Source organism: Drosophila elegans, unplaced genomic scaffold, assembly GCF_018152505.1.
Source record: "Drosophila elegans isolate 14027-0461.03 unplaced genomic scaffold, ASM1815250v1 contig_149, whole genome shotgun sequence".
In the NCBI taxonomy this organism is placed as follows: Eukaryota; Metazoa; Arthropoda; class Insecta; order Diptera; family Drosophilidae; genus Drosophila; species Drosophila elegans.
Genome location: NW_024545513.1, coordinates 24595257 through 24615177, shown reverse-complemented (window position 1 = coordinate 24615177; position 19921 = coordinate 24595257). Strand labels below are relative to the sequence as shown.

General features: G+C 38.0%; 4 protein-coding genes across 9 annotated transcripts in view; 3 read left to right on the top strand and 1 right to left on the bottom strand.

Annotated features, from left to right (window-relative positions):
* The window catches only part of LOC108148113 (flotillin-2), a 113432-nt gene that overhangs the window by 25583 nt on the left and 67928 nt on the right, over positions 1 to 19921 (bottom strand). The gene's annotated exons all lie outside the window — the stretch shown is intronic.
* Positions 570 to 2831, top strand: LOC108148117. 2 transcript variants are annotated; one of them, XM_041710728.1, is made up of 2 exons: positions 570 to 798; positions 1614 to 1695. In XM_041710728.1, the coding sequence occupies exons 1-2, from the start codon at positions 609 to 611 to the stop codon at positions 1640 to 1642; spliced, it is 219 nt and encodes a 72-aa protein (XP_041566662.1). In that variant the 5' UTR covers positions 570 to 608; the 3' UTR covers positions 1643 to 1695. The 2 variants fall into 2 exon arrangements, with proteins under 2 accessions (XP_041566662.1, XP_017130456.2); XM_017274967.2 differs by lacking the exon at positions 1614 to 1695 and adding an exon at positions 1719 to 2831 and having other exon boundaries at positions 580 to 798.
* On the top strand, positions 3374 to 6778 carry LOC108148105 (glucose dehydrogenase [FAD, quinone]). The gene is made up of 2 exons (XM_017274950.2): positions 3374 to 4003; positions 4822 to 6778. Exons 1-2 carry the CDS (start codon positions 3689 to 3691, stop codon positions 6436 to 6438), a joined length of 1932 nt encoding a protein of 643 aa, XP_017130439.1. The 5' UTR covers positions 3374 to 3688; the 3' UTR covers positions 6439 to 6778.
* On the top strand, positions 7676 to 12591 carry LOC108148110 (glucose dehydrogenase [FAD, quinone]). The gene is made up of 3 exons (XM_017274954.2): positions 7676 to 7820; positions 8549 to 9552; positions 11359 to 12591. Exons 2-3 carry the CDS (start codon positions 8580 to 8582, stop codon positions 12255 to 12257), a joined length of 1872 nt encoding a protein of 623 aa, XP_017130443.1. The 5' UTR covers positions 7676 to 7820; positions 8549 to 8579; the 3' UTR covers positions 12258 to 12591.

Sequence of the window (19921 nt, the reverse complement as noted above, 5' to 3'; positions counted from 1 at the left end):
CATGGTAAATAAAAATACTATTTTGACTGACAAACTAACGATTCTGTTAATACAAGATCGTTACAATTTTCAATTAGTTTTAATTTATTTAAGATAATATTGAGGTTTCTATAGAAATTTCAACAATTTTTGAGTATATTATGTTTTTTACATAGCTATAGGTGCGTAAAAGTATTCAACAATATATTTATTTTATTTCAAAAGGCAGAGTTAATTGTTTTAGTCCATACTTTGAACAAATTCCAAATTCCTAAAGATTTTTTGGGTACAACTTTCGAAAGACATCTTATATTCTATAAAATTAAAAAACTGTAAATTAATAAATTAAAACACCTTTTACGTTAAAAATAAACTAATAAGTATTTCAGAGTTTTATAAATGCATTTAAAGCATTGTTCTGAATCGTTTTCTGTCCGTAATTTATGAGCGGCCACTGAACTGAAATGGCAAATGGCAGCGCGAAGCTTACGAGTTTGACCAGTTTGGGTGCCCCAGTGGGCCATGGCTTTGCTTTGGGCCGCGATTCGAATCGGAAAAGGTTTTCGAGACTTTTCATGCGAGTGTGCGGCGATCGAGTGGGTCAGTCCACGTCCGCCACTGATCGCAAGATGACGCTCCCGGAGCTGCCCCTAAAATCAATTCAAATGGTGATGGTGATGGTGATGGTGATGCTGCTCCTGGGTTCCAGCCTGGCCAATCCGCAGCAGTTTCTACTGGCCGAAGACTTAACAACTGCTACTGGAACAGGCACCGGAACCGGAAATGGTGCAGATGCCGTGCCCATCAACGATCCTTCTGGTAGGTTTTAAAAATCATTAAATATTTTTTTTTAATTGTTTAATTTCCAAAATCCTGTTAAATATTATTCATTTTCACAATTGTCTTTTTTTATTATAAAGCTTTTTTTATTAAAATGTCCCATAAGAGTTACTATAATAGCAAGCCAAATATATTTATTTAATTTTCCAAATTCTGTTAAATGTTGTCCAGTTAAAATTGACATTTCTGAACAATAAGCTTTTGATATTTAAGTGCCTACGGGAACTACCCTTTTTAAAAGCAAAATTACTGCTTAAAAACAAAAGTATAGAGCTTATCAGATTTACTATCAGATAATGAAAATGTATAAGTGACAAATTGAAAAAATTTCTCTGTTCTCTTTTGACTATGTCTTCTGAAGAAACAAATGTCTGATCATAAAACAATATTTTATTATACTTATATGTAAAAGTCAAAATAAATATTTTTAGGACATTCTTGTTAATATTATAATTTAAATAATTATGATATTGATCATCACATTATTATTTAAAACTTATTATAATGTGAAAAATTCTACTCATAAAATGTTGTTCTCTACTTTAAGTTATTGTCTTCTAAACAAAAATTTATATTTGTTTTTAAAGAAAATCATGTTTTTTTTTAATATTTTAATCATGCAATTTAATATACATTTAAATACTATTAAATTTTTGCTTCAGTGTAGGAATTTGAGATATTTCCCCTTTTTAGATTGTTCGATCAAAGCAGCAATAACGTTAACTATATTTTTGAAAATTTCAAATTATATAGACGACTTAATGACCTGTAATCCTGGTTTTTTTTTGTTTCAGATCTGAGTGCTAGTTGGATTTCGCAATAACTCTAACTATATTTTTGAAAGTTTTAAATTATATAGACGACTTAATGACCTGTAATACTGTCTTTTTTTGTTGCAGATCTGAGTGCTGGTTTGAATTTCGCGCCCGTTGGAAGTCTAATTGCGGCCGCTGCGAATGCCGTGCCCCCCGCCCCCGTTCAATTTATACGCACGGCCATGAACAGCGGGCTCTGACCGCCAGGTGGCGCTAACCTGAATTCTTGCCCACCCCAAAAATAATTATCTCTAATTTTTAAGCGCCTTTTTAAGCTCCACTTTTAATTACTCTGTTAAGCGTTTGTTTTTAGTTGCCTTTTTTAAGTTGCCTTGTTTTGTTGTCGTTTGTTGTCTTTCTGTGTGTGTTCTTTTTTTGTTGAGATTAGTGCTATAAATGAGTTTATGACACTTGTTTTATCTGGTTATGACTTTTTGGAGCGATAAAAATGTGCAATTGGGGGACCTCAGTCTCAAAAGCAATTTGTTATCTGAATCTGCTATCGTGGAACTCTCTCTATTCTACATTTTTTTGCTCTTTTTTAATCTATTTTTTTTGAGCCTTTATATGGCTGACAAAATTAAAACAAATAAAGAACAAGTGGTAATTCAAGTACAGTGAAGTGAATTAAAAGTCGTCACAATTCAGCAAAGATATTTCAGTTTAAATGTAAAGTCTATCCCTCTAAAAAAGAAATAAAGAATATATTTGCAGCTCTTTCGTCTGACTTAAAAGTGTAGATTTAAACAAAAAATAAATTCGAATTTCCACAAAAATAATAATATTTTTTATTTTTTAGTACAATACATTTCGTTATGCACTTTGAAAGTATGAATTTGTTAGTTTTCTTTTCTATAAATATTTTTAAGAAATTGAACAACCAACTAGTTGTCGCTAACAACAATGTAAGTCGCTAATAAGAATTAAAAGGAACATATAAATTGTATTATATTGTATAAAAAAATATTCTTACTTCTTCCAGAGTGCGATAGCGATCGGAAATAATGTAAAGTAATTAGAAGAATGTAGTTCAAATGAGCAACTGAGATGAAGTAGAGGCGCACACCCATTTAAGAACTGGATCAGTCACTCAAATGTGAGCTGATTTCGATTGTCATTCTGCTGTTAACGATGCTGATGCCGATACTCACACAGAACAAAATTATAGCTTTAAATATAGTATTCAAGCGATGTTAATATTAAAATGTGTAAAAGGTATATGATTAGTTCCAGTAGAATTCTACCTACCGCAAAAATGCTCTGCTTCTCATTTCCACAAGCAAATATTTAAAGGAAATTCTAGAAATTTTAATGGATAACGAAGATACAAATTAACAAATTTTCCCCTCCTTTTCTTTGTGATTCGATATAATTTTGATAGCTCTATATTTAATGAAATGGATGGTTTTCATTGAGTTATAGTTTTTATAATAACAGCTATAAGCGTGTGGTCACGAACGAACGCAGAATAGAAATCGACTTGTGCTTAATCTAGGAATCTAAATCTAAATTTGAATCTGAGAAATGGAATGGACTACACTGTGCTACAACATTTGACCTTTATTTTTTGTTAGCATAAATAAGTCTAATTTTCTAATAGTTAAAGATGCGCAGATATCGAATGGAACTCAAAGTTGGTAAAATTCAGTCTCAATAATACGAACGAAATTCAAAAAAATTCTTTAACAACATGGCTAAATGAAAATATTAAGCTTCAGAATGATTCTTTTCAAAAATTTTTTTAATTTTTATTAAAGTGTTAAACATATCAAATATTAAGTTGTCCAGGGTTTTATCTCTTTGTGTAATAAATAATCTAATCGATCGCTATTTAGTACATTTTTTTCCCTGTGCATTCGTGACACATTCGCACGCGCTTCTCGGTTGGCAGAGTCAACGTCCTCGGCGGACGGATGGTTGCAGCAGGGGGAGGATGCACTGTACCCGCTTATCAGACAACCGGCTATAAAAGCGAATCTCCACCGGCGAGTGCGTCTCAGATATAGAAGAAATCGCGTCCAATCGAGTTCCATTCGAAACGCACACAAAACACAATGTCGCACACCGGCAGCCAGACCGTTGGCGGTCCGTTTCAATGTGGAAATGGCACTGATCCTGCTCCTCCAGCCATCGGATTGTGGAGTGGAATGGTCTCTGTCCTCTTGCAATCCCTTCTCTCCGCCCAATGCCTGGTTTCACCTGCCAGCCACTGGCCAGCGGATTACCGGGGGGACTTGAGTCAACCCTATGACTTTGTGGTCATCGGAGCCGGATCTGCAGGATCTGTGGTGGCCAGTCGACTCAGCGAGAATCCCCAATGGAAGGTGCTCGTCCTGGAGGCGGGCGGAGATCCACCCGTCGAATCCGAGGTGAGTCCAGCATTTGATTGTAATTACCTCACTCATTAGAAGTGTATACTTGCCTAACACAGTAAGGTCATAAACGGTTTTATTATCTCGCAGATAACGTTGTTTTTATGCAAGCATTTTTTTAATACTAAATAAACACTTGTTCTTACATAAAAAATCAACTACAGTCGAGCTTCCCTAATTTAAGCTTTTTGGAATCAATGACATATCTTTTATTATTATTATAACCCCAAACATATTATAAAAGAAAGAAAGGATATTTTTTTTTTATTTTTTCGAATTGTTCCTATGGAAACTATATTATATGATCGTCCGATCCGGCTTATATTCTACCTGTAACAGCTTTGGTAAAGTTTCATGCAGATATTTTTTAAACTAAGAGTCTAGATTGCGTAGATACGGACAGACGGACGGACATAGCTAGATCGACTTTTCTAGTCATGCTAATCAAGAACATATATACTTTATGGGGTAGGAAATGTTTCCTTGTGGAAGAGTATTTAAATAACACTTTTTCTTCGATCCAAAAAGGGTACAATTTCTATAAATTTTAAATAAGAATCAAAAACTCTAACTGTATTTTAGTTTATGTACCCCAAAGTTAAAAGTTAAGGCAGGCATTAACATTTTAATTATAGTCATAAAATCTAAAACATTTTAGTAAATGCAAAGATATAATAATACTGCTTTGTGATCTAAGTTGATTTGATTTCAATACTATCTAAGCTTATTATGGCTACTTATATCATATATTACTACCTATTTACTCTTATAACATTAGTAAATTATTAAACTTGTAAATTCGAAATCTGTTTCAGTTGCCGGCATTATTTTTTGGCCTTCAGCACTCGGCATTCACCTGGAATTACTTCACCGAACCGAGTGACAAGTCGTGTCAGGCCATGAGGGATGGTCGCTGCTATTGGCCGCGTGGCAGGATGTTGGGAGGATCCTCAGGAGCCAATGCCATGCTGTATGTCCGCGGCAATCGCAGGGATTTCGATGGCTGGGCGGCAATGGGAAATAGCGGCTGGAGCTATGACGACGTCTTGCCCTTCTTTGAACGATCCGTGACGCCGCAGGGTAATGCCACATATCCCAAGGGCTATGCTACGCTTGGTGCCTTCGAGCGACAGGATGATGCAATTCATCAGATGATCATCGAGGGCGGCCGTGAGTTGGGATTGCCGTACGTCGAGCGATTCCAGGAGGGCAGTGAGACGGGCTATTCGCATGTGCCGGGAACCGTGAGACAAGGCCAAAGGATGAGCACGGCCAGGGGTTACTTGGGTTCGGTATACCGAACCCGACCCAATCTTCATGTGGTGAAGAATGCCAGGGTGACGCAACTGCATTTGGATGCTGATACCTTGACGGGGGTCACCTTCGAAAAGGCCGGAGTTAGCCACCAAGTGGCGGTCGCCAAGGAAGTTGTGCTCTCTGCCGGAGCCATCGATTCACCAGCTCTGCTCCTGCGTTCCGGCATTGGTCCCGCTCAACACTTGGAGGACTTGGGCATACCCGTGCAGCTGGATCTCCCAGGCGTTGGAGGCAACCTGCAGGACCATGTGCTAGTGCCACTCTTTTTGCGACTCGACGAGGGTCAGGCCGAGGCAGTCACCGAGAAGGGCATGCTGGATGGCATATATCAGTACCTAATCCATCGCAGAGGCCCTTTGGCCACTCACAGCACCGCCTCCCTGGTGTCCTTCATCAACACCAATGCGAGTAGCAAAAGTGTCTATCCGGATACGGAAAACCATCACCTGTTCTTCCGTAGAGCCGATCATGCAGCACTGGAAATGTTCACCAAAGGCTTGTCCTTCCAAGAGAAATATATTCAGCCCCTGCAGGAATACCTAAAGGAATCGCATCTTCTCTGTGTTTTCGTGCTACTCTCGCATCCCTTGGCTAAAGGTGAACTGCGACTGAGGAGTCGAGATCCGAAGGAAGCACCCGCTCTGACCAGCAATTACCTAACGGAGGAGCAGGATGTAGCCACATTGTTAAGGGGCATACATTATATAGAATCCCTAGAGCAGACCAAAGCCTTTCGGGATCATCGCGCCGAAATAGCTCGCATTCCCATCGCGGAATGTGATCATCTGAATTCCTTCTACCGCAGTGAGGAGTACTGGCGATGCTATGCCAAATATTTCACCATCACCTGTTACCATCAATCGGGCACCGTGAAAATGGGTCCCGCCTCCGATTCCGAGGCCTGTGTGAGTCCACGTTTGCGGGTCCACGGATTGAGGAACCTTCGGGTGGCGGATGCCAGTGTTATGCCATCGGTGGTCAGTGCCAATACTAATGCGGCCACCGTGATGATCGGCGAAAGGGCAGCTCATTTCATCTGCGAGGATCACAACGGCACCGAAAGTGGCAGCGATGGAAGTCCCTCGGTGCCGCACATGCATGCGGATGATTTCTAGTTGTTTAGTTTTAGGAATTCCAAACACAGAACACCCCCATCACAACTGGCAACTTGACAACACATTGTCGATATCAAAGTGATGTACATAAAGTACGTAACGGTTGCACTATCACGATAAGGGTACTTTTACCCTCTTTTTTCTTTATCAAATAAGATTGAAGATATTGCTCAAAAATGTTATTAAAAGTACAAAAATTATGCATAAGTTACTTTTTTTGATTTTTTTTTTGGTTTGTCTAAGCCAAATTTGTTTACACATTAGTAAGTAGGTAACTCAACTTAATATATGCTTGTATGTTTGAGGTTTGGTTGTTGAATAAAAATAATGATAAAAACAATATTTTTTAACATTTCATAGAAAAAAAGGGGATAGTAAGAAGATGTTTTCAGAATTTCCTAATATAAAAAACATCTCTACATAGTCTGATTTACCATTTAGATTTTTTTTAATTAATAGTCCTAAATTTACAATTAAGATATAGTTTTGGAAGACATTTAAGGTTTAAGTACCAAAACAATATATAACATAATTTATTAAAACTTAAAAAAAAAACAAGAAAATATACCATAGTTCATCTACAGAGCTTTTCCATCATCTAGACCTTCAAAAAACCATAAAACCACAAGGAGCTTAGCAGACAGAGCATCGAATTTGAAGGGGAATCAGAACGAATTCGCAGATGGCCGAAAATCGTATCCCAAGCCACATTTGCCACATGATTAAGATGTTTAGCATATCTGCGACTAAACTTGACCCACAAACCCACACAACAGGTTTGCCCAAAACGGCGATACCTCAACAAAATAACAAAATAAACATAAAAATGTGCTTATCAGCTGCTAGAACCCAAAAATACCACCCAGGAGACTACCAAAACAGCCCCCCATCGATCCTCCAGCACACGAGCATACAGATAAGCGAGTGCAAAACGCGGGAGACTCTTGATTCTCGAATCTATATTCTCGATTCTCGATTCTCGATTTTGGGTGGCTTCTATGGGTCGCTGGGGTTTATCACACCTCGTTTAGCTAATCTTCGTGTGATAAGGGGAGTGCCGAGCAGCTGCTACAAGGCGGAAGGTGCGTCTAATTTATGTGTGCTATATGGTATACATGTATACATGTATGCTATATACTGGAGGCGAAATGCAAATGTCTCGGAGCGCTTTTGATTTACGAACGCCGATGGCGTACGAAAAGCGTTCGCAGCCCGGCCGTACAAATTCCGGCTGAATGCCGGTCCCATTGAACAGTTGCCGTCGAGCGGAGTGAACGAGCGAACGTGTGCGGCAGGTGGATTACGTATATTCGGAGTCAAGGATTAACCGAGGATTTGGCTAAGGATAACCCGAGGACTTTCAGTGCATTTCCTGCGCTTAGGTAGGCAACAGGTCTAATTCTTCTGGTTTTTTTTTCGCTATTTTTAGAGAATTATAAAGAAAACAAAGTGAAAACTATATTGAAATCTGAGTACAACCAGGGATAGTTTAACTACATCATAACTTAAGAATATGCTGAAGCTGCCCCAATGATTTATTGACAAAGAGTCCTTTAAATAATAACTTCATAATTTCCTAAAGCTTTATTAAAATTTACTTGAGTGTATAGAGTAAAAGAATTGATTGATTAGTCCAATATAATTTGGTTGTGTTGATATAAAATTTTTTTAAACAAAAATTTAAAGATTTATATAGATCTTACAATACAAAAACGTAGGGATTGAAATTGTCCTTAAGAAATCTAAAAGTTAAAATTTTAGCAGACTTTTCAATTTTTTTTTTTTGGGAAATACTTGAAAATAACTGAAATCAAATATAAACAAGGTTATACTTAGGTAAATACCCAGTTTCTAACGTACCTCGTTCCAAGGTCTTAAGGTCTCAACCCCGTTAAAGATCTTACCAATCAAAGATTTTTTTAAATTTTACTTAGATTGAAAATAAATTAGGGTAAACGCTTAACATTTTAGGGATCTTTCCAAGAAGCTATTGAAATTTTTTTTTTAAATTTAAGTTAACTGAAATTTACAATAAAGCAAACGAGTGATCTCTGCAAGGTCTTTTTGGGGACTTTCCTTGATTTCTTCTTATTTTTCCCTGTTTTTACAGCTTAAACTGAGAACCTGCTAAGACCCCAAAGATGGAGTTTCTGAGCGCCCAGTGCGCTGCCCGTTCCGCGGGTCCGGCCAATACGCTGATGTCCCTGCTCCTGTCCACGCTGATCAGCAAGTACTGCGACTTGAGTGGCCAACAGCAGTGGCCCGAGGACAAGGGCGATTGGTTGGACAAGGCTGGTGGCTTCCAGCACGACTACGACTTTATAGTGATTGGATCGGGCAGTTCGGGAGCTGTGGTGGCCGGTCGCCTGGCCGAGGAAAGGAACTGGAAAGTACTGCTGCTCGAGGCTGGAGGAGATCCACCCATTGAAACGGAGTTCGTGGCCTGGCACATGGCCACCCAGTTCTCGGACTGGGACTGGCAGTACCACTCGCAGCCCAATGGACGTGCCTGCATGGCGATGCAGGGCGAAAGTTGCCACTGGCCGAGGGGCAAAATGCTGGGCGGCACGAACGGAATGAATGCGATGATCTATGCGAGGGGCACGCGAAAGGACTTCGACGACTGGGAGGCCAGGGGAAATCCGGGATGGGGCTACGACGAGGTGCTGGAGCACTTCCGCAAGGCCGAGGATCTGCGCTCCACTCGTCCGGACTACAAGCCCGGCGATCATGGCGTTGGTGGACCCATGGGACTGAACAACTACGTCTCGGACAACGAATTCCGATCCACCATTCGCGCTGGCATGAAGGAAATGGGCTACGGCAGTGCGCCAGACTTCACCGAGGGCTCCTTTGTCGGCCAAATTGACATTTTGGGCACGCAGGATGGCGGTCGTCGCATCACCACCGCCAGATCTCATCTGCACAAGAACACCCCCAATCTGCACATCCTGCGACACGCCCACGTCAAGAAGATCAATCTGGATGGCCACAATCGGGCGGAAAGCGTGACCTTTGTGCATCGCGGCAAGAAGGAGTACACGGTGCGGGCCAGCAAGGAGGTCATCCTGTCCGCCGGAGCCATTGGTTCGCCCCAGATCCTGCTGCTCTCAGGTGAGTCTTTAAATCATGGCGGTCATATAGCAACAAGGTCACATCAACATTCGTTAAAAAGGACTGAGTAGTTAGAATCAGAGTCAGAGTCAGATCCTTTTTTCTTTTTGTTACAAAATTCAAAGTCACTAACATAACTATTTTAACAAATTAAATATACAATATCATCATATATATATTCCATAATTTAAAATTCAACTAACTTATCTCGAAACTGGTATTCGTACAAAAAAAGAGATTAATATGAGAGAAATGTAAGAAATATTATTTCTCTCATATTAAACTCTTTTTTTTTGAGGTATTTTACCATACACAACAATTGCTATATTAAATTTTGATATTTTAAGGCCCCAGTATAAAAATAAATGTACTTAACTCTATCTTTAAAATATTCCAAGTGCCTTAATTGTTTGAAAAGCCAGAGTAGTTATTTAATAAGCCAACAAGCATTAACAATATAACAGATATCTTCAACTTTTAATTTTCCCAAAACCAACATAACTAATGTAAAAATATGGCATGTCAGCATCATAAAATTGAATAATTAAATGTTCCATTTTGGTATCTTTAAGTACTAGTTCTAAAACCTTGGAGTTGATATCCGAAAATCCCAATTTTAATATCATAAAACCCTAATTTTTTACCAAAAATCTTAACTTATCTTTTATATTTTACTCTTTCTTTTTAATATGCGAGTTACCTTGCCAAAATGCAATTGATAACGATATGATAAGAAATTACGATTAGTGCTTTTCTGCCCTGCTCGAAACGAAGAAAGAATATATTGTGATTCTTCAATCCCGCCATAAAGCCCCTAAATCTTTCTTATGCTCTTCGGCTTTATTCAACTGTTAGTTTAGCTTCTGTTTTGTTTGGTTGCATCTGGAATTCTGGAAAGACTTTTGATAAGCGCGGATTGGCGAACGATTAGATAGGTGGAGTACGATATCGGACCCAAGGAACGGAGCTTCGTGTTGATGATGTGCCAATGTCAAGCACGCACAAGGTCGTACAAGGTCAAGCGATTATGTTCGCCCGATCGCTCGGGATTGTAAATATATGGAAAACAACGTTCTAGCAAGATATAACAACAAAAAAAATTTTACGATAGGGCGGTACTTTCCCTATAAGTATTAGGTTCATTAATTTACCAGGTGATTATTTGTGACTTTCAATTATATTTGACTTCAAGTATATGGTGTTACTTCGCACTTTGCACATTAAATAAGGTATACGCACCTGCAAAGAAAAAAAAAAACAAAATCAGTGTTAAAGAAATTGTTTAAGCCGAATATTTTACGAAAATCTTTTTAAATGACAAGAACAAGTTCTAACAGAATTTCCATAAAAAGTTCACATGAATTTAAAACCAAAATGGGACAGGTTCTTTAGTTTATCTTATAACTGGTTTCCATGTTTATTTAACATTCTAAAAAGTACGCAGCAGAATTATCAGTTGTTTTTAAAAATATTAAGATCTTTATATAGCACAATAATCTTAATATACTAAGCAAAAAATATTTAAAAGACTTTTATGAAGCCTATGTAAAGTTTAGTATTATCCAAATAGGTTTCCTAGGTTTAGTAAGGTTTTATAAGAAAACATTTTACAATGTTTTGCAACATTTTTCACTGAACAACTAAATAAAAATGCATTCAACGAATTAACGTTTTTATAATAGTCTATAATAACTAGGAAAATATTTAAAGGTCTTTTAAACATTAATACTTAACTAAAAGTTAAGGTAAATTTGACATCTTTGAAAGAAACACTCTAATATAATTCTATAAATACACTTTTTACAGGCGTCGGTCCCGCCGATCACCTAAAGAGCCTGGGAATCCCCGTGAAACTGGACCTGCCCGTGGGTCGCAATTTGAAGGATCACGCCAGTCTGCCGGTGATCTTCCAGATCGACAAGTCCACGGCCCGCAAGCCCACCGAGGAGGAGTTGGTGGACGCCATGTACAACCTGCTGATGGGTCGTCATAGCAAACTGCTGCACCATGAGGCCACCGCCTTGACGGGATTCATAAACACCACGTCGATTGAGGGCCCCAATCCGGACATTCAGACCACCAATTTCTTCAGCCTGATGCAAAGTCCCGAATTGAAGGGTTATGTGGCTGCCACCGGATTCAATGATCGCGTGGCCAAAAGCATTTTGTCGGCCAACCAGGAGACCAATACCTACATTACCTATTTGCTCCATTTGAAACCCTTCTCGGCGGGCAGTTTGACTTTGCAGAGTACGAACTACTTGGAGGCCCCACTTATAGATCCCGGCTATATGACCGACGAACGCGATGTGGACACCTATATCCGAGCATTGAATATCTACAAGAATTTGCCAAATACCAAGGCTTTCAGTGAGAGGGAGGCCGAACTGCACAAACTCGATTTGGAGAAGTGCAACGGTCTGGAGTATCAGTCGGATGACTACTGGCGCTGCTACATCCGTCACATGACGACCACCGTCTATCATCCGGTTGGAACCACTCGGATGGGCCCATCCACCGATGAAACAGCCGTTGTGGATCCTCGATTGAGGGTGCATGGCGCCAAGGGTCTGAGGGTGATCGATGCCAGCATTATGCCCGATATCGTGGGTGCCAACACCAACGCAGCCTGCATCATGATCGGCGAGAAGGGAGCGGACATGATCAAGGAGGAGTATCTTGGCGGAAAACATACAGAGCTCTAGGTTCAGCGATATTGTCAATTTTTTTTTTTTGTCTTATAATAAATTTATGCATTTTACATAGAACTAAAACGTTGAAAGGATTGTTAAGATGGAAATCGATATTTGGCATTTGTTTGGTTGATATATAGAAAAAGGTGGTGTATCCTATCGGCTTTTCTACACAAACTTTTCAAGTTTACCGTTCTTTGTGGAAATTTTTTTTTAAATATATTAACCAAAACGTTGAATGGCAATTAAATATGAAATTTTCACTAGCACCACTAACAATTATAAAATGGATTTATTAAATTAATAGACAATATATTTAAATTCGTGGAGTATCTTCACGCCTATATATACATTCTTCGTGGCTTTTCTACATAAACTTTTCAAGATCATCTGCATTTTGGTTGTTGTCTGTGCTAAAATGGTCGACCAATGAATGTAAAACTGTTTTAATTTTAGAAGAAACCGTTTTTATAAGCATTAATGTCATTCAAATTTTCTTAACATGTAACTATTTTAAATATCTTTTAATCTTTGTATATAACTATATATCACAAAGCTATTACAGGATATTGAAAATTTCCTCCCCATTTTAATTTTGGGTGTGAATTTTGTGTGGTGTGACGGCTTTATCTGCCAAAAACAAAAAAAAAAACTGCACCATCAGCATTAAGTGGCGATTGTATTGAATCTGGGCGATACTTGATGCTCGGCCTGGTTAACTACGTTTTGGTTTTGATTGACAGCTTTCACTTTTCATTTCGCCGTTTTTTATATATACATATAAATATATATTTGTGGGTAGGTTTATAATTTTTTTTTTTCGGGCAGCAAATTGCCGCTCATTGCGGACAACTCATTATCCATGCCCCGCGTCCAACGCAATATCTCAAATATTTCCAGGCGCCGCGAAGCGTGCCAGTTTTTGGTTTTGTTTGAGCATTTTGGTTTTCATCTAATGGCTGGCGGTGCATACCAAGCTAAACGTAATTAATTGTTGGCCAAGTTTGCCACCAAGTGGGTGGACGCTTCGTAATTGTATAATCAAGGTGTGAAGAGAAACAGAGATATGCAGAAAACTAAATGAGATAAGTACGTGTCTTTTTTAATTGTTTAACTCAGAAAAATAACTTATAAAACCTAAAAATTAAACTTAAAGCTAAATTTAATTTTTGTTATCATGCTCTTGCAGATATGGTATTTTAACGATGGTTAAAAGTTTATAACGCAGTTAAAATTCTATATATGGCCAAAAAGAAAATGTTTCAAAATCAAAAGTTTTCAAACCAAGTTAAAACCAATCCAACGCTTTTAGTTAATATGAGGTTTTAAATATTTAAGCTTATTCTGTAATAAGAGCATATTTTCTGTGTCTGTTCATTCTTCATATATTTAAGTTGTATTAAACTACAACAAAATGGTTATCGCAATGACAAACTATCCGCTAAACGCTTACAAATGGAATTAAATGGCTTTGCCTTTCATTAAGATATCTTACCATTAAATTAAATTGAATTGAAATGCAATTGCATGAGACAACATATCTGTACCATCTGTCTTATTACAAAATATACTTTACCAATTGCTAAATGTAGTGTAAGAGGGCACACTATCTAAGCCCCCACCCACATTTGCCCCCTTCCCCATTCGCCACTCCTTTAAAGCAATTAACAAAGGGCACGTAATAACTCTTTTTTCCATCCATGCACTTGACCAAACCGCAAAATGGAAACCAATTAAACCAAATCGCTCGCGATACAAGCCCAGATAATACCTCACACATTCGGTTCGTGGAAAGTGACAAATGAGAAATGAAAAAGGGGAAGAGGTACGCGGGAATAGGCACGGAAATTCCAAAATTCCGAAAGCCACACAACAACTAAAGCTGAGGAGCTTAGCCAAGTGTTTTGGGATGAGAGATGCTCGCTGTGGCTTGCGACGGCTGCTCGACTACCAGTTAGCCACTGTCTGCCCCGCCCCCTTTTGACAGCCGCCCATGGCAGCCTACATACGTATAGTATATTTATGTATATATTTGGTGTCTTAGGCACGTCGGCCAAATCGGCCATGCTCGACTGCTGTTCAGATACACGAGCCGAGATACAAATCGGAGATGCACGTGAGTTGAGGTGATCGTGCTGGGAAACGCACGAGGGTTCCAAAGTAAATTAAGAGGGAATAATGTTAATTCAATATTTTACCAACTTATTAAAACCCCGAAAAGGTTTATATAAATAAAATAAAAAAGCATGTTATACTTTTTTAAAAACTGAACATGTACAAAATTTTCTAAAGTATTTAATTATACATTTTAAAAATTTCTAATTTATAATATTGCAATTATGGTTTGCAATTTCCTATTATTTTTATTCGTTTAACATTTGAATTTTGATCCGAGTATGTAGGCAATTTAAAACATGATTGTATAAATCAAAAACATGTAGTTTTTTTAGGCAAACTTATATTTTTGTTATTTGCAAATGTAAAACACTACAATTTTATATAAATATAACGAATAATTTGAGAAATATCTTATATATATGAAAATTTATCAGGGAATAGCTGAACCGCTTACATATTGGCATTTATTATATCGAAAAGTTGTGTTCAATACTTTATTTATTTTTGGTACAATTCAGGATAAAAATAAAATCGAATATTTTGTTATATACATCAAATTAAAATGTCATAAAATCCCAAAAACATCCCTGTTCCCAGAATTGATTCACGAGGCCATCTCTAAGGAGGTTACGAATACGCGGAGCACTTGCTGCCATTATTCCATGACTTCGTTTCTTGCATTTGTCGTTTAATGAAGTTCATTTTTAGTGCCCAAACTGGAGATACCAATGTGGATGACGTAGCGAAAAAAATAAAAAATAATAGAAAGAGGTTGAAAGGGGGGGAGTAATTGTTATGTCACCCCGCCAAGAGCTTTCTTCTGGGGAAGATTGGTGGTGGCGCCTCTTCACTTTATCCAACTTTATTTTTTTTTTTTGTTGGGCTCCTCTTCTACAGCGTGGGCCCAAATAACTGTCGCACTTTTTCAAAGCTTCGGCACTCTTAAACAAGTGCTTCTATTCTTTTTGTTTTTTCATTTCTTCTTTCTTTATCTTATTTCGTAACTAACGGGGTTTATTGCTGATAAGATCAGTGCAAGTTAGAATTTTGGCGACGATGGAAGCAAAACGGGAGCTAGTGCAAAACTTGCATTTGCAAGGAAAAAAAACAAGTGAAATTGTGAAGTTGCTAAAAAATCTCAATGTGAATAGGCGATTTGTTCAGCGCACTGTGGCTCGATTGAAGGCAACTGGAAGTGTTGATATAGCCAAAAAAACTGGTCGGAAAAGAAGTGTTAGAACCCCTAAAATAATAAAGAATGTGCGTGAAAGAATTAGGCGAAATTGTGCGAGGTCAGCTCGAAAACTAGCCAATGAGCTGAATGTGAGCCGCAAAACAATTAGAAACATCATAAAAGATGACTTGGGACTGAAACCTTACAAAAAAAAAAGAATTCATGGTCTGACAGAACGTCAAAAAAAAATGCGACAGGAAAGAAGTGGGCAGTTACTTCGGCGGCACGCAGGTTGCAATACTGTGTTTTCTGATGAAAAGTTGTTCATATTGCAAAAAAGCCTGAACCCGCAGAATGATCGGGTGTATGCAGCAAGTATGGAGGATATTTCAACAGAAAAAATTGCTGTTGAGAGATTCCAAAACACAACGTCTGTCATGGTTTGGGGGGCCATATCTGAAAAAGGTAAGTTACCCCTTCTTTTTATCGATAAAGGCGTGAAAATCAATGCCAAATATTATTTGGATGAAGTGCTTGTGGGCCATTTTTATCCCCATGCATCAAAGCTGTTCGGGAATAAGCCATTTTGCTTCCAGCAAGACTCTGCTCCGGCTCATAAGGCCAAAACTGTTCAGCACTGGTGCAAAGATAACATTCCATGTTTCATGGCTGTTGATGAGTGGCCTCCATCGTCACCAGATCTAAATCCTTTAGACTTCTGCATATGGGGTTACATGCTGGATAGACTAAAGGATTTAAAAAAGATGAATTTGGAAAAGTTTAAGCGACACTTGACAAAAATTTGGAATGAAATTCCTGATGATGTGGTGCGTGCCGCTTGCAATAGTTTTAAGAAACGTTTGAAGCTCGCCCGAAAATACAAAGGGGAAAGATTAGAACTTAAGTCTTAGTAATGTAAGCTATATTAATATATATTAAATAAATAATATTTGTTACTTAAAATATCTCATGGTTTGTTTTTTATTTCAAAAATTAAGTGCGACAGTTATTTGGGCCCACCCTGTATTTTCACTTTTAATTGCCCTCGAGGCAAAAAAACTTTGTTTGTTGATTGGGCAATTGGCCCAAAAGAAATACTGCGTTTGGGGGCATGGACGCATATAGTAGTACTACTCGGAGTACCAGTAAGTACCGGAAATAGTTTGCCGTGTGTGAACACAAATGGATATAGTAACACTAATTGTAATTGTAGCGGAAATTGTTGATTAAATATGCACAGAAGCCTGGGAACCGAAAGTATTTTCAAGCCATTATGACGCATTAGTGTTCGTAAGAGAGTTTTGCCTTTTTTTGGTAAGAGTTAACAATTGCCGACTGTTACCAATGCAATTATTACAAATTTTACAAACTTTCATCAACAACTTCCCAAATACCAACACTGTCAAGTGGTCTAGAATTTAGTCCACAAATCAATTGGAGCTAAATTTATTCACAAGATCCATCAAAAGTCTTGAACCTCACTTTTAAGTGAAGGTCATTGAAGTATGGCCCTTGCATAATGGAGGCCCTAAGTTGAAGATAGAAAAAAAACTGAAGAAGAAACCAAAACAAAAGACGGCATCGCAAAAAGTTTTGACAAGTTTATTTGTGCCTTTATTGTCAAGTTGTATTTGTTTAGTGGGGGGAAGCGAAGTTTCCGCGACATTCGCATGGAAAACTCAGCTTAAATCGCTTTGAATGACCTTGCCCTATTAGATGGTGATATATCAAACGATCGTCACATCGTGGCACTGTTAATTTGCTGGCATTACATTGTGTGTGCGACTTTCGTCATTCCTTTGCAGGTGGAAGTGGTTCAACATATCGGTCTCAGGGACTGGTCGATTGGGAAATGTTCCAATAAACACTAAAATTGTGTCAACCCAAGATAACTTACCAAAGATAATACCAAATAGAAGATAGCCTACGTAAATGAATTGAAGTGTTAGCTAGAAAAAAATAACATTGAATTTTAAATGAAGAAGACACTACGTATGCCCAAAAAACAAAATAGGACAACGGTGCGTATGAATTAAAATGTTTTAAACATAATTAATATTGTAACTCATACGCACTGTGGTCCTATCTTTTAATTTACTCATAAGCAGTGCCACCATTATTTTCTTCATCTATTTTTTTTTAAATTCCAAGTTTTTAATCACATTTAATTTAAACAGTAAGTTCATACACAGTTCGTTAAATAAATATTTTTTAGAGTTTCTCATTTCCTCTTCTTTCAAAAAAAAAAAATGAAACTACATTACAAATGATTAAGGCGGCCTTTTCTGTGAAAACAATTCTCATTTCGTCTTAATCCTTCCCGGATGTCATATTGTATAACAATGCACAATGAAATCAGGAAACTGTGAGAAATGCAAACATATGTGGCTGTGTACAGCCACCCGAAAACAAATTACTTGAGGTTTTTGAGGACCACCATCAAGACATCACCCCATAGACAGAAATCGGAGCAATTTCGGTGGTTCCATTGATTGACGATTAATACGGCAAACTAGTTGCGTTCAATATCCGCTCGACGTCAGGTGTGTAATGTAATGTAATGACAATTACTTGGCAAAATTCGTGTTGTGGTTTGTCAATTGGCGAACACACACACACATTTACTCAAAAAAAAAACCGGTTGAACAATGAAAACAATTAACCAACAACAAAATGCCACAAATTTCACTTTGATCTCCTGTTTTTTTATTGAACTCCTCGGCTTCTTCAATGCCAAAAACTGGTCAATTGATTGCGGTTCTTCTGCCAGCTGTCTTTTCATGTCGAAGTTGAAGTCAATAATGGTGTACAGGGATGATTCCCCAAGTTAAATATGGCAAGTTATTTATAAGCCCTTTTAATGTTTTGTAAAACAGCTGGGGTACTTTAAATTTTGAAGCTAATACCGCTTATGGCATAAATCAAATATGGTGTTAATATAACCGTTTCGTGTTTGTTTATATTAAATAGTTTTGAGTATACTTAAGAGAATTAATGTAATGATGTATAACTTTTTTAAAATTTTTCATCTAGTATGCAACTCTCTGTAAGTTTCTAACTGATTAGTTTCAGTTAAGGACTTTCAACAGGTTCGTTTAAGGTTGAAGACCTTGCTAAGATAAGCGGTTAGCATCGGTAAAAATGAATCGGTTAAGAACGTTAAACAGTTTCGGTTGAGGTTGAAGAAAAGCGGTTAGTATCGGTCAAAAGTGTTCAAGTTTGGAAATAGCGCACTTATCGTAGTTCGACTGTGAATCTTGTTGACGTCTTTGCTTATATGGCTTACGTGCGCAATACCAACTACACAACTGTAAAGAAACTCGAAGTGGAACTCGAATTCAGACTTAAAATCGAGCCCATCGTCCGCAGAGAGAAGTGCACATAACCGTAAACGGAGCATGAAGGTCGTCTGGCGTCTGCAAGGAAATTCGAATTCAAAGAAGATGAGGAGGAGAAAGACGGGGAAAAAAAGAGGAAATCCACAGGGAAAAACCGCAAATGTCAGATGTGCGAGTGAGAGGCAGGAGTTGCAAGCGGTTATATGTAACCGTTTCGCAATGCACAGCATCAGCCATCAACCACAACCGCATCGCATGTGCGAAAGAGAGGCACGCGAACCGGTAACCGTTTCACATTGCAAAATGAGCGCAGGCGCAACCGCAAAACGGAGCAGAAAGAGCGAGAGAGCACGAGTGGAAACAGGAGCGTCGAAACGGTTAACGGTTTGACCTTATTTAGCCATTTAAATACAATAGATTTCAAAATACCTTCTAAAAAAAGGTATTTAAAAAACTCACTTGATGTTGGAGTAATCATTGCTCTTATACATTTTTGTATTACATTTTTTTATTGGTTATTGGTTAAGGTTCTTGTAAAAAAAAATGTATTTGTATTTTTTTATATTAAGATAATTCTGGGCTCTCTAAAAATCATTTGCAAGCAAATTCAGTGGGAATTTTTATTTTTGTAAGGTTCAAGTCCATTTGTATTTGGTTGGATCAGAGTTTTGAGACATCCTGGAATATATTAAAAAGGCAGCAAAAATCATAATTTCATTGCGTAATGTATCTACATAAAAGTGGTTTTGAACCGTGTAATTTTAATAACTTTTTACTATTATGTTTTTGGTGAAATTTAATAAGCCATAAAAAACATATTTTCGTGTATCAAGGTATGGCTAGGATATAAATTATAAGTGCACATAAATGGCATAAATTCCATTAACTTAATGTGGCAATTTTTTCTATCAAATGTTTTTGTTTAAAACTTTGCTGCCACACCGAATGCAGTTGGATTCGCTGAAAAAAAACGTGCGCATGCGCAACTGTTTCTTGGCAGTGACGCCAGCGTCCTCTGCCGCGGCTACCGCCTCTGCCGGCGCTGC

What these genes read in the sequence shown, in the direction of transcription:
- LOC108148117 (XM_017274967.2), top strand. Translation starts at nt 609, where the DNA reads ATGACGCTCCCGGAGCTGCCCCTAAAATCAATTCAAATGGTGATGGTG. An exon ending in GCCCATCAACGATCCTTCTG is followed by an intron (nt 799 to 1,718) that starts GTAGGTTTTAAA and finishes TTTTTGTTGCAG; the next exon opens with ATCTGAGTGCTGGTTTGAAT.
- LOC108148105 (XM_017274950.2), top strand. Translation starts at nt 3,689, where the DNA reads ATGTCGCACACCGGCAGCCAGACCGTTGGCGGTCCGTTTCAATGTGGA. An exon ending in ATCCACCCGTCGAATCCGAG is followed by an intron (nt 4,004 to 4,821) that starts GTGAGTCCAGCA and finishes AATCTGTTTCAG; the next exon opens with TTGCCGGCATTATTTTTTGG.
- LOC108148110 (XM_017274954.2), top strand. Translation starts at nt 8,580, where the DNA reads ATGGAGTTTCTGAGCGCCCAGTGCGCTGCCCGTTCCGCGGGTCCGGCC. An exon ending in CCAGATCCTGCTGCTCTCAG is followed by an intron (nt 9,553 to 11,358) that starts GTGAGTCTTTAA and finishes CACTTTTTACAG; the next exon opens with GCGTCGGTCCCGCCGATCAC.